The following is a 12,496-nucleotide window of genomic DNA, read 5'->3' as shown; positions in this document are numbered from 1 at the left end:
GTTGTTCTAACAAAAGAAGTTCCACCTAATTCTCCCTCACTGATTATTCCTATTCAAAGCTGTGTTAAAATAATGTAGCATATTCCGTGTTGCTGGCCAAGATAGCTAGATGGAGATGATGACAATGACAACAATCATTATAGTAGCAGACACCACTGCAAGAAGATCTGTAACAGTATTGTAACACATATGTTTTCATAGCTTTGTTGAAATGACATTTCTGTGTGAGTGACTCATAACAAGACATTTTATATTATTCCTATACAGATAAAAGAGGTGCCTTCTTTATTTATACAGGGTTCCCGAAAGCTTCGTGAACTAGTTCAATATCACATTGTTTCTCACACCCAGGTTAGTGCAATATTTAGTATGCTATTACAATCACAGAATATATCTACAGAACCTGTTTCCTAAAATAGGAAGAACTGGTACACTCAAGATTAGTTTTCCTTATTTCCTGTAATGTTTGGCTTCCTTCTGATGAATGCTATCATAGTGTTTTGCATTGCAAACAAGTATTATGGGCAAATAATTGGATGTATTCGTGCTAATGGTAGCTTGGACAGAGCTTTTAGCTGATCTTGAAAAGGATTAATTTCTGAACGTTCTCTTGGACTCTGGTACTAAATAGAGAAGCTAAGCAGGCGAGAAAGAAACTAAACTAGAACATATGCATCTAGGCTAGATTGATATTATGCAAAAGTAGGTATTATGGCGGCATTTCCATTTTTTTCATCGTTGCCTAAACTGTCTCTCATGGGAGTTTCAGTCCAATAACATATCAAGGACCATTAGTGTCTCTCCCAGTTGTAATGCACTCTACTTTTAAGGTTGTCTCAGAAATTTATCTAGTACAACGGCAACTGGTGCTAAGCCACCGATGCCTCCAAGCCTCCAAGACTGTTTTAGCAGCTCTACAGATTCATTGATACTTTTCTTGGCAAAAGAAACAAATAAATTGCCTCTTCTGGAAGCCTCCGCCAATTCACCCTGTAAATAGGTTGCAAGGGTTGCAAGTCCCCTCTTCACTGTTCAACTCAGAAAGATCAATTTTCAAAACTAGTAATGAACTTGTGATCCTTACAGGAAATGATTGTTTTACATGTTTGCCGGTTAATCCAACTCTAGATTTTAATCCAAACATTTAAGGAGTTATCCAAAGTGCTCAGCCATAGCTGCAAAAGAGTTTGAGCAACTTGGATAGCGTAACTGTCCACTGACAAGGGACCCACAAGCCATCACTATTCTTCCTGGATTGTGATGTTCATTGTTTAAATTTAGTTGCACACTGCTTTATGTGAGTTTATCCTTAAAGGTGGCTTCAATAAATAAATTCCTAGCTGTTTCAATTGAGCATTTTTGTTGTTGCTGTCAGTTTGGATTTGTTTTGCCTTCATAATAGAGGAGTAGGAAACATGTGCAATTCTTATAGTAATTTACTCTTAGATTAAATAATATTTAATAACACATAATTTAATAATATTTTTTCTTCTTACAGCTGGAGGTTGCCAGTCTTATCTCCATAAGGCGCATTGAAACTATGGCTCAACAATTCATCTATTATAACATCACTGACAGTGTATGTCCAAGAAAACAAATTCATATTTCAGGGACACTAATGTACTGGACTGGAGATACTATGTTATTATCCTTAGTTTGCCATCTTCCATCTGGTCTCTCTTATTTATGGAACTTTTTGTATATCCGATACATTCCTTGTTTTTTAAGAAAAGTGAGATGTTATGAAAAGTGGAAATGAACAATGACACTGGAAATAAATACAAAAGTAGGAACAGGTTCCTGTACAATTAAAATAATAGGTCATTTCAAAAAATCCTCATCCTCTTCTTCTCTCTGTTGCCTTCCAGGGACAAATCCTGGTGAATGGTGTACCAATAGAAGAAACAGATATCACTGCAAAAAATGGGAAAATTTACACACTTTCTGGTGTTCTTATACCTCCATCTATAATCCCAATTCTGCCACAGAGATGTGATGAAGAGAAAACCAAGATTGAGATGGTAAGGGCCTTTTAGAATCATATTGATAAATGCAATGCCCTCTGTAAATGCCCTCTGAGTATCCCCAGGGCATGTACAGGGTTTTCCTTCACATAGGAGTCCCTTAGTCTATAACATATAGAGTCTTATTATATGGGGCTGTTCCTTCATGCATGCAGGCCCAATCTTTCTACAAATATATGAATCCTCCATGATTATTGGAACTGATAAGGCAAAATTGTATCTTCTTAAACTATCATTGCATTGTTCATTTCAGGGTACCTGTGTAAAATGCCAATTATCCCACAAGAACAGCTGTCCAAAAGATTCAAAACCTGTTGTAAGTAAATAAATCATCATAGCTATTGAGGAGCAAAATATTTAATTCTGCGTGCATTCCATTTACCTAACAACTGTATGAATGACGTTTGCTTATGGCGGAAAATGTGTTCCCTCATTTATAAACTCTGATGGTTAATTTAAATGATAGTGATGTTGTTGTTCTTACATACTTCAGGCTTCCACAGGGAACAGGTGCATTTATCTTGACCAGACCCATCTACAATATGGATGTACTAAGTACTGCAATATAACAAAAAAAGTAAGAAATACAACAAAGCTTTCTGTTGAGTTTTCCTATAAAATGGATACTGTCTTCACCAGTGTAATTCTATCATTCTTCATTCTTCACTGTTAAGCTACTTAAATCAAACATTATCTTTTGCCACAGTCAAATAAGCAGTCAAAATGTATACAAATCATACATAAACATACTGCTGTAAATTTAGTTATGGTTCATTTTGCATAGTTATGAAGATGTGTTTGCTTATTTCACAGGAGCCTAACTGTTGCAAAGGTTTCTTTGGCCCAGATTGTAACCAATGTCCTGGTGGCTTTTCAAATCCGTGTTCGGGAAATGGTCAGGTAAACGAAGTTGCTATATTGTGGGACTCTTGGTGAGATGGCACTTGATTTTGACAGGTTCAGCATACCTGCTTGATTCATTGTCACAGGCTCGCTTTGTTTTGGGGCACAATACCTGAAAGGATTGTAGAATGACTTAAGAAACATTTCCATAATTCCTTAAAACTGTGAGATCATTTGTCATCTGTGTCATGCACCAAAGTCAACTTTCCATTATAACCAGGTAGGAATTCTGGAAGACAAAAGGGCTCAGACCAGAACTTCTGAAAAGTTGCTTTTGTGGACTCCAACTTCCACTAGGCTGGAGGATTCTGGGGGCTAAAGTTCATTAAGTATTTTTTTCCAAATTCTAGCCTTGAACCATTGTTCAAATTGCAAAGTACTGTAATATTGAAAATTGGAGCAGTAGGCTAAATACCTTAAACGTTCCCATTTGACCCTGGAGGCTAAGTAGGGTCGGTCTGGTTAATACTAGATTTCTACACACGTGAAGGCGATATGAAGTGGAATGATATAGGAAAGGGACTTCTCAACTGTGGCACCACAATTGCGGATGCCATCTCTTTGGAAGATTGAATGGCATTAATGTTGATTTCTTATTGGCACCCAAAACCTGGCTTTTTATTAAAACGTTTGGGAACTAACTTATTTCAAGACTATCTCTTCATAGTTTTAAATTGTTTTAGTTTTAAAACAGTTTTTAATTGTTGGTATGTCTAATATATTTATTTATTTATGATATTTATTATATATGTCTATATCATTCAGAATATTTAATCTCAAAATGCTTTAAATTATTTTTGTTTTACACTGCCTGGGATAAAGAGCAGAATAGAAGTGTTTTTAAAAAATAAAATAATACCAAAGAATCCAGGGGAAAGTGAATACGATTCATTACCTGCCGTTTCTGGGTTTCTTATATCTCACAATGTTTATCAAATGAGGAAAATGTTTCTAACAATTTATGTTGCATGTGAATCTAAATGCCACATGTTTCACAACTGTCTGCTTCACTTTGCAGTGTATGGATAAACTGAAAGGAAATGGAACTTGTATTTGCAACGCTGGATTTGAAGGATCACATTGCCAGTTCTGTTCAGACCCCAATAAATATGGGCCACGGTGTGACCAAAGTAAGCACTGAGGTTTCATCCTTCACTGAATATTTAAAACCTAGTCACATCTTGGAAGAAGGAATTGAATGAACTCTCATTTTATGTGGTATGCAAAAGCAACTTCACCCTGGTGGCCACCTATGAAGCTGGTGAGAAAGTGTAACACTGGACTGCAACTGTGATCTGAGCTGTGTTTGACTAATGGACTTTACTCTCATAGCCTTCTCACTTTGAACCCCTACCCAAAGCTGGCTAACTGGGGCTGGCTACAGGGAGCAGGCAACCACCCTGTTGCAGCAGCTCCACAGGCTGCCAGTCTGTTTCCAGGCACAATTCAAAGTGCTGGTTATGACCTTTAAAGCCCTAGGCGGTTCAGGTCCAGGCTATTTGGCATCTCCTTGTATGAATCTGCTTGAGCCCTGAGATCTTCAGGAGAGGACCTTCTCTCAGTCCCACCTCCATCTCAAGCTCGGTTGGTGGGAATGAGAGAGCAGGCCTTCTCAGTAGCTGTCCCTCAACTCTGGAACTCCCTGCCCAGGGAAGCCAGGATGGCCCCCTCCCTGCTGTCCTCCAGGCAGGCTTTTAAAGATTAAGGTGTTTAAAATCTAGTCAGGGGGTGCTGTAGTTTTTAACAGTTTTCATGGATTTTAACTGTGAATATTTTAGTGCTGTTTGTGTTTAATTCTATTTTAATTTTTGCATATTTATATATTTTAAATTATATACTAATGCTTTTATGTTAACCCGCTTTGAGTCCCCTTTGGGGAGATAAAGTGGAGTATAAATATAATAATAATAATAATAATAATAATAATAATAATAATAATAATAGAAAACTCTCCAAAATGATATGGCATATGACTTATGGGGCTGCACTTTAGGGTAAATTAAAACTCTTTGGAATTGATCCAGTCCTCATGGACAACAAGTTAAACATGAGCCAACAATGTGATGCGGCTGCTAAAAAAGCCAATGGGATTTCTGGCCTGCATAAATAGGGATATAGCATCTAGATCCAGGGAAGTCATGCTCCCCCTCTATTCTGCCTTGGTCAGACCACACCTGGAATATTGTGTCCAATTCTGGGCACCGCAATTGAAGGGAGATGTTGACAAGCTGGAAAGCGTCCAGAGGAGGGCAACTAAAATGATCAAGGGTCTGGAGAACAAGTCCTATGAAGAGCAGCTTAAAGAGCTGGGCATGTTTAGCCTGCAGAAGAGAAGGCTGAGGGGAGACATGATAGCCATGTACAAATATGTGAGGGGAAGTCATAGGGAGGAGGGAGCAAGCTTGTTTTCTGCTGCCCTGCAGACTAGGACGTGGAACAATGGCTTCAAACTACAGGAAAGGAGATTCCACCTGAACATCAGGAAGAACTTCCTCACTGTGAGGGCTGTTCGACAGTGGAACTCTCTGCCCCGGACTGTGGTGGAGGCTCCTTCTTTGGAGGCTTTTAAGCAAAGGCTGGATGGCCATCTGTCGGGGGTGCTTTGAATGCAAGTTCCTGCTTCTTGGCAGGGGGTTGGACTGGATGGCCCATGAGGTCTCTTCCAACTCTACTATTCTATGATTCTATGATTCTTTACATACCATATATCACACTTTCTTGCCACTCCCTTTTGCTATATATCTGATGGTAAATGCCTTCTTGATGTTTAAATTAAAATACAAATTAAATTTCCATATCATTAAAAGGCGTTGCCTGAAAGTTAGGTGATAATCTTGAAGCCTGAAGGTGAAACAATTTTGAAGTTATTTATGTGATCAGCATCAAAACAATCTATTTGGTACTCCAAAAATTGTAAAGGAAACAAAATATCCGTATTATATCTTAACATCTCTAGGACATACTTTGTTTGAAATTAAAGCATGCCGTTCCTAAGAGTACAGTAACTTTAAAAAAGGAGTCTTATTTAAAGTGATGTAGCTGTTTCAGATGTTTTACTGTTACTTATTTCCCCCATCCTTCCACAGTATGTAAGTGTGTTTATGGAAAATGTGACAATCAGATAGAGAGTGATGGAATCTGCCAGGCTGGTTCATGCCAAAGTGGCTATGCTGGAAAATTCTGTGACACACAGACGTTTCCATGTGGAAACTATCTTCAGTTCTGCCATGCGCATGCCGATTGTATGTTTAGCAATGGTGCCATGAGGTAAGATCATAATGTATGTTTGATTGTATATGTATGTGTGTACACTACCCAAGTAGTTCACTTGTGAATTATAAGTGAGTTACTGTGTTAACATGACCATCTTCCTAGCTAATGCACCTTGCAGCTATTCATGAAGTTGATGCTACTGTGAAGATGGTGTAATTTCTACTCTTCCATAAAGACATTATCCTTCTTGATTGCTCCAGATAGTTTCTAGAAGGAAAGGAGGAAGGGAGTATTTTATTAATGCTGTTTTCCTGGCCCTTCTCTTTTCTTTTTGTTGAGGCGGGATGGGTTGAGAAACCTTCAGGAGATACTTGCACTGCACATTATATATGTAGTTCTTCTAAGCCAGAACTTTCCAAACTATGTTTCATGCCACATTAGTGTGTCAGCAACCTATGAATCTATGTGACATAATAAATGGCATATTTTAAAAATATAAATCTAAGATTTTCATGAGGTACGTTGTGCCATAGTGGCAATAGTTGTCACTTATTTTGAAAGGAATATTTTGCAATTTTGCAAAAAAGATCCCATTATTTCAGCTAGAAGATGCCAGAAGACAAATTTAGTATCCCACTACCATCACCACTGTTCTTTCTAAGCCATTTGGTCATTTACCAATGTAGGAAATAGGAGTGTTTGTGTCTACCTTATAAATTGACCAGTCAGTTCTGAGTGCTGAGGCCATATTCAACTGCCAATGCACTTTGCTTCTCTGGTGGTATAGGGCACACCATCTTGTCCTTGTCTCAACATAGTAAAATCCCTTGGCAGTGATATTCTAATATTCTTATCCCCCTTCGCAGTCAAAGAAAACATTACTACTTTTGCCTTTCCATGGTCCATTGGTGTAATTTGGGGGTAAAAATCTAAACCTTCACTCCATAGAAAGAGTAGGAAATTCTCTCCAACAGAGCTAGCTTAATATGCATCACCATGTAAGGAGTGTTCAAGCCTCTATCATCCTATCCAAATATTGTTTATTACAGAGCCTAAAATTATTGGGCCATACTACTGCATACACGTTGTTAGCAGTCATCTCTCATAACCTGCAATTGAAAGAACAATTTTATGGAGCAATTTTAGGAAAGATCTGTCAGAAACCCCGTAAAATTGCACCCCATTGAAAAACATGTTTGTTTCATTTGCCGTGACTCTTAATTTCACATGTTTTGATGTCTATTTTTAGCTGTGTTTGCAAACTCGGCTATGAAGGTGATGGAATAATTTGCAGTGAAGTAGATCCTTGTGCGAATGTAATTCCACACGGCTGCAGTGATAATGTATGTATGCAGTTCTTTACTATTTTTTATTGATATATATTGATATATAGCTGGTTTATGAGATCAGAATCTTGTGTACATTTTAAAATAGTAATTAGTATTAATTAAAGGAGAGCAAATGCAATGTAGCTGTTCGGGTATTGGATTCTGAATTCACTTCTCAGCCATGAAAGCCAATTGACTGACCTTGGGAAAGTCACACTATCACAGCTTTAGAAGCAGGCAATAGCAAATCCTTTCTGAACAAATTTCCCCCAGAAAACCTTGTGATAGATAATCCTTAGTGTTGCCATGAGTCAGAAATAATGTTAAGGCACACCACCACTATAGGACAATTAATTAAATGTAATGCAAATAAAATTGGTTTTAGAATGAAAAAAAATAATTCTGGGAACTTAATGGCTCAAACAAGAGAAATTATTACTTAATCTTTTACAGTGATTCATTTGACTTCAATGTGTGCCATTAATTCCTAAAATTATACATTATCAAGTATATAAGTACCTTTTGCTTATATATGGTAAATTATTTACTATGAAGGCCTGCTGAGAGTTACTTGAAAGTTTAAGCTTGTCCGAAGTAAGCCTTGTTGATTTCAGTGGGGTTTATGGACAACTATATTAGACTATGTCCAGGCCATGTTGTGCCAAATCGTGAAGTGGTAGCAAAGTGTTTACACTTACTCTAGAAGTGTCTATAACATTCTGTGTACAATTTCATACTTGCAGGCAGAATGTATCAAGACTGGTCCTGGAACCCATGAATGTGTGTGCCAACCGGGATGGACAGGAAATGGAAGAGACTGTTCAGAAATCAACAATTGCCTCCTGCCAAACTTTGGAGAGTGTCATAGTAATGCTACTTGCCTGTATATAGGCCCAGGACAGGTAAGTGGGGTCATTTATGCCCTTGAGTTCTGCACTATGAGACTCTTATGTACCTGGTATGGTAATAATAGAGAAGATGTCAGCCTCTCAGTCTTATAATCTCTGTCATATAATCCAGTTCAAAGTAGATAATCAGGAGTTTATATGGCAGTTAGATGGGGCCACAGACTCATTATGCTCTGTTATGGTAGGTTATGTGCAAGCTATAGACCACATTACAAGGCCATTTTTAGGCTCCCTGGTACCTCCAAAGACTCCCAATGCCCTCCTACTAAAATGTGTAACAGAAAAGACAATTTTTCAGCCCTGGGGGCATCCAGGATAGCTTTTACATTAAAATGGGGTTTCTCCCCACATTTTTAGCATTGGTGCAGCCCAATGTGCATCCTATTGCTGGAGTGAATTTGCTTGGATGCTAAATCTCTCTTTCTTGATATGTTTTTATTTCATTGACTCCTATGTTTTGAAACATTGGAAGCTGCCTCATACCAAGTCAGTCCATTGTTCTTCCAACCCAGTTCTTAAGGATTTCAGTCACGATTAATCTCTTAGCCTTACTTCGAGATTAATTGTATTTCTTTGTGGGCCCTCCCACACAGCCATATAACCCAGAATATCAAGGCAGATAATCAACAATATCTGCTTTGAACTGGGTTATCTGAGTCCACACTGCCATATAATCCAGTTCAATGTGGATTTTATACAGCTCTGTATAAGATCTTCCTAGCAAACCAGTGACCAAGTTGGCAAGGAGGTCTAAGAGATACCGTCAAAAATAATGTTTCCAGATAGTAATTTACATATGTGTCATATTCTAATTTATTAGCCGGACATTCTGAAAATATAGATTTCAATCTGTTAATCAAACATAGCAATCTATATTGCACTTCTTTCCAAGCTTTTGTTGGCACTCAGTAATTCATACAAATGCTCCAACATTTTTCAATTGGATCTTATTCATTCTTTCCCATGTTACCCAGAATGACTGTGAATGTAAAGCAGGATTTCGTGGCAATGGATATGAATGTGAATCAGTAAATTCTTGTCTGGAACAAAGTGAGAAGTGCCATCCACTGGTGAGTTACCAATTCAGTACTGTTTGCTACTATATGAAATTGAGATATCCTTAATTCTGAAATAGCAATTGTTCTCAAAGGAGCAATAAAGACAAAGTGAAACTATTGTCTGAGACCATCATTCATCCAGATTTCATTGATACAAAACCTCACAAAGAGGTTAATTTTGCCTGGCGGGTGACTTTAAATACCACCTATCTAAGCCTTGCTGCTAATGCATCAATTAATGTATTTGAATTAGAAATCCAAAATACCTCAAAACGCAATATTGGGCACATGGATGGCTATGATAGTGACACCTTTGCTCTTTGAAACAAACTTTGTTTCACACACAAATTCATTTTTAAAAGGTTGTACATAAAATTACCTTCAAGCTATATGTATAAGGTATATTGAGACATAAATGAATTTCATATTTAAACTTGGGTTCCATTTCTAAGATATCTCATGTGTATATACAGATATTCCAATATCCAAAAAAATTCCAAACACTTCCAAGCATTTCAGTCTGTATTCTGTCATTCCTTTGGTTCATTATTCTGGCATCTTTGAGTAATTAATTTATCGGTACTTATGTAAAATATGTTTAAATCCATTGAATAAACATGTGACCATCAAACAGAACATGCCATGACAGCTTCCCTGTTTGTGAACACTACAACATTTTATGTACTATATTATATCACAAATATTGCGCAGTCACATCTGAATATCTTTCTTGTCCACAGGCAGTTTGTCAGCTCACATCTTCTGGAATCTGGGAATGTGTTTGCTCAGAAGGCTACAAGGGAGATGGCAGCATATGCTATGGAAATGCAGTGGAAGTAAGCAGAAAAATCTTAAATCATGAATGGGGAGCTAGCAACCTTCCAGGCATCATTGTACTGGACATCCCATCATTAAACAGTACTGGCTAGTTGCATCACTTATATGTAGTAATAGGTCTATGACTCCTCGCAGAATATGTAGGGTACTCCATTCACAGCAGGGATTAACAACTATATAAAAGAATGTTATGTTACCTGCAATATCATCATATTACCTGTAATATTTAATATTTTTGTTAAACCAAACACAAATTGTGGATGGCTGACATTTCTTTATTTTAGCTGCAGATATCAGGAGCTGTAGTTAGGACTTTCTATGTAGAAAACAGAGTCAGTCTCTAAATGCTCCGTATAATTCATTTGCCTTTTTCTCTCTGTTTAGGAATTGTCTTCTCTGTCAGAAGCTGCCGGATTTAATGAGTGGATTGATGTGAGTATCTCTTACTAGACATTTTCAGAAAGAGAGTAAATCTTTGGTTTGAATTGCTAAATGTACCCAAAATGACACCTAATATTAAATCGCATTGTAAATCCAGTTGCTAAATCCAGTTACTAACTAGAATAGACCTATTGAATCAATTGCTGAATGGTAAATCAACACATATAAATCTTATTGATTCAATGGATAAAACTCCTGGCACTCATGGTTGAATCTAAGTTACTATATATGCTTTTAAAATCAAAATACTAAATACAAATTCCTACTCAGCCATGGAAACTCACTGAGTGACTTCACACTCTTTATGAAGGTAGTGTCAATCCACTGTGAATAAATATTGCCAAGAAAGTTGATGATAGGGTTGTCATAAATCAGAGTTAACTTGAAGAAACATAGGTATGCCTTAATGTAGAAGGATGGGCTCAGCTTCTAAATACTCCCTATAACACATCTGTTTTTTCTCTCTCTGCAATATTATTGAGCATAATGGAATTTATTTCTGAATAGCCATTAAATAAGAATGCACTGGCAGTGAGTTGGCCAAGCATGTTTCCCTTGATCCAGAGGGCTCCGCTGTGTGGGATTTTATCACAGAGGACAAAACCTTGTTCTGACTCATCAGCCTGAAGGCGAACATGAAGCAGGACCCCTAGAATATTAATGCATTTTATCTCATGTTTCATTCAGACAGCTGCAATGAAGACGCTTCTGACAGATGCAACAAATCTAACTATTCTTGTGCCCTCCCGCCAAGCGATTCAGAACATGGACCAAGAAGAGAAAGATTTTTGGATGACAAAAGACAATATACTGACCCTAACAAGGCATACTGCATATTTCTCTTTGTCATCATCCTTGTTGTGTTCATAATGTGCATAGTTTTGTGAAGTTTATTTATTTATTTATTTACAGCATTTATAGTCTGCCCTTCTCACCCCGAAGGGGACTCAGGGCGGATCACATTACACATATAGGCAAACATTCAATGCCTTTTTAACATAGGACAAAGACAAACAACATAGCTCCGAGTGGGCCTTGAACTCATGACCTCCTGGTCAGAGTGATTGATTGCAGTTAATTGCAGCTGGTTTGCTCTCCCGTCTGCACTATATTGCCAAAGCGGTTTTCTTAATGCTTAAAACAAACTTTGCCATCCAAGCCATCCAGAAGGTTGCAATTTATGCACCAAGTCTGGGCTGTTTTCCATCTTATTTTCTGAAGGTTATGGGAATCTTCCTCCACTTTCTTAGAACAATATTTTGGTTTGAACCCAGGACCTTTCATATCTTTAATGACAATGCAGTTGTGGTACATCACTCAGCAATGGAATAATTCCCGTTTCAGAGTCAGAGAATTTCTTGTGACAGATGTTATGTGAATGCAAGTATAACATTTGTTTTTCCTGCTACTTAATGTGCATACTATGTGTTTACAAGCCTCGGTCCAGCTTCAGTACCGACAAATGCCCCAGGCTTTGCAAAACAAATCTCAAGAATGATGCACTTCCATGCAGCAGCGAGGAATCTGAGAACAATTCTGACATTTGCAAAAAGCCTCTTCCCTGTGGCCTATCGGAGGTCACATTAAGTATAATTCATATTAAGAAACCATGTTGGTGGATTCAAGTCAGGGGACAATGTCCTCTGATCATCACCCAGATTAGATGGAGGATGATCTTCATAGGGCAAATATTCACATACATTGGCCACCCATACAACTTACGAACATCTGAACAGGAAGAGAAAACAAATGCTGTGCATGAGGTCTTAACTTGCTGAGTTTGC

At 37.7% G+C, this 12,496-nt stretch overlaps 1 protein-coding gene across 1 annotated transcript in view; it reads left to right on the top strand.

Annotated features, from left to right (window-relative positions):
* The window catches only part of stab2 (stabilin 2), a 77,102-nt gene that overhangs the window by 20,617 nt on the left and 43,989 nt on the right, over positions 1-12,496 (top strand). The window contains exons 16-29 of the mRNA XM_062983044.1: positions 298-351; positions 1,499-1,579; positions 1,869-2,021; positions 2,278-2,340; positions 2,518-2,601; positions 2,838-2,924; positions 3,946-4,057; positions 6,014-6,194; positions 7,390-7,483; positions 8,212-8,370; positions 9,351-9,446; positions 10,175-10,270; positions 10,656-10,703; positions 11,400-11,536. Coding sequence (XP_062839114.1) covers positions 298-351; positions 1,499-1,579; positions 1,869-2,021; positions 2,278-2,340; positions 2,518-2,601; positions 2,838-2,924; positions 3,946-4,057; positions 6,014-6,194; positions 7,390-7,483; positions 8,212-8,370; positions 9,351-9,446; positions 10,175-10,270; positions 10,656-10,703; positions 11,400-11,536 — 1,445 coding nt within the window. The remainder of the gene's footprint in view (positions 1-297; positions 352-1,498; positions 1,580-1,868; positions 2,022-2,277; positions 2,341-2,517; positions 2,602-2,837; positions 2,925-3,945; positions 4,058-6,013; positions 6,195-7,389; positions 7,484-8,211; positions 8,371-9,350; positions 9,447-10,174; positions 10,271-10,655; positions 10,704-11,399; positions 11,537-12,496) is intronic.

This window comes from Anolis carolinensis, chromosome 5 (genome assembly GCF_035594765.1).
Source record: "Anolis carolinensis isolate JA03-04 chromosome 5, rAnoCar3.1.pri, whole genome shotgun sequence".
In the NCBI taxonomy this organism is placed as follows: Eukaryota; Metazoa; Chordata; class Lepidosauria; order Squamata; family Dactyloidae; genus Anolis; species Anolis carolinensis.
Note: the sequence above shows the minus strand (reverse complement) of the source record. Positions and strands in the feature narration are given on the sequence as shown.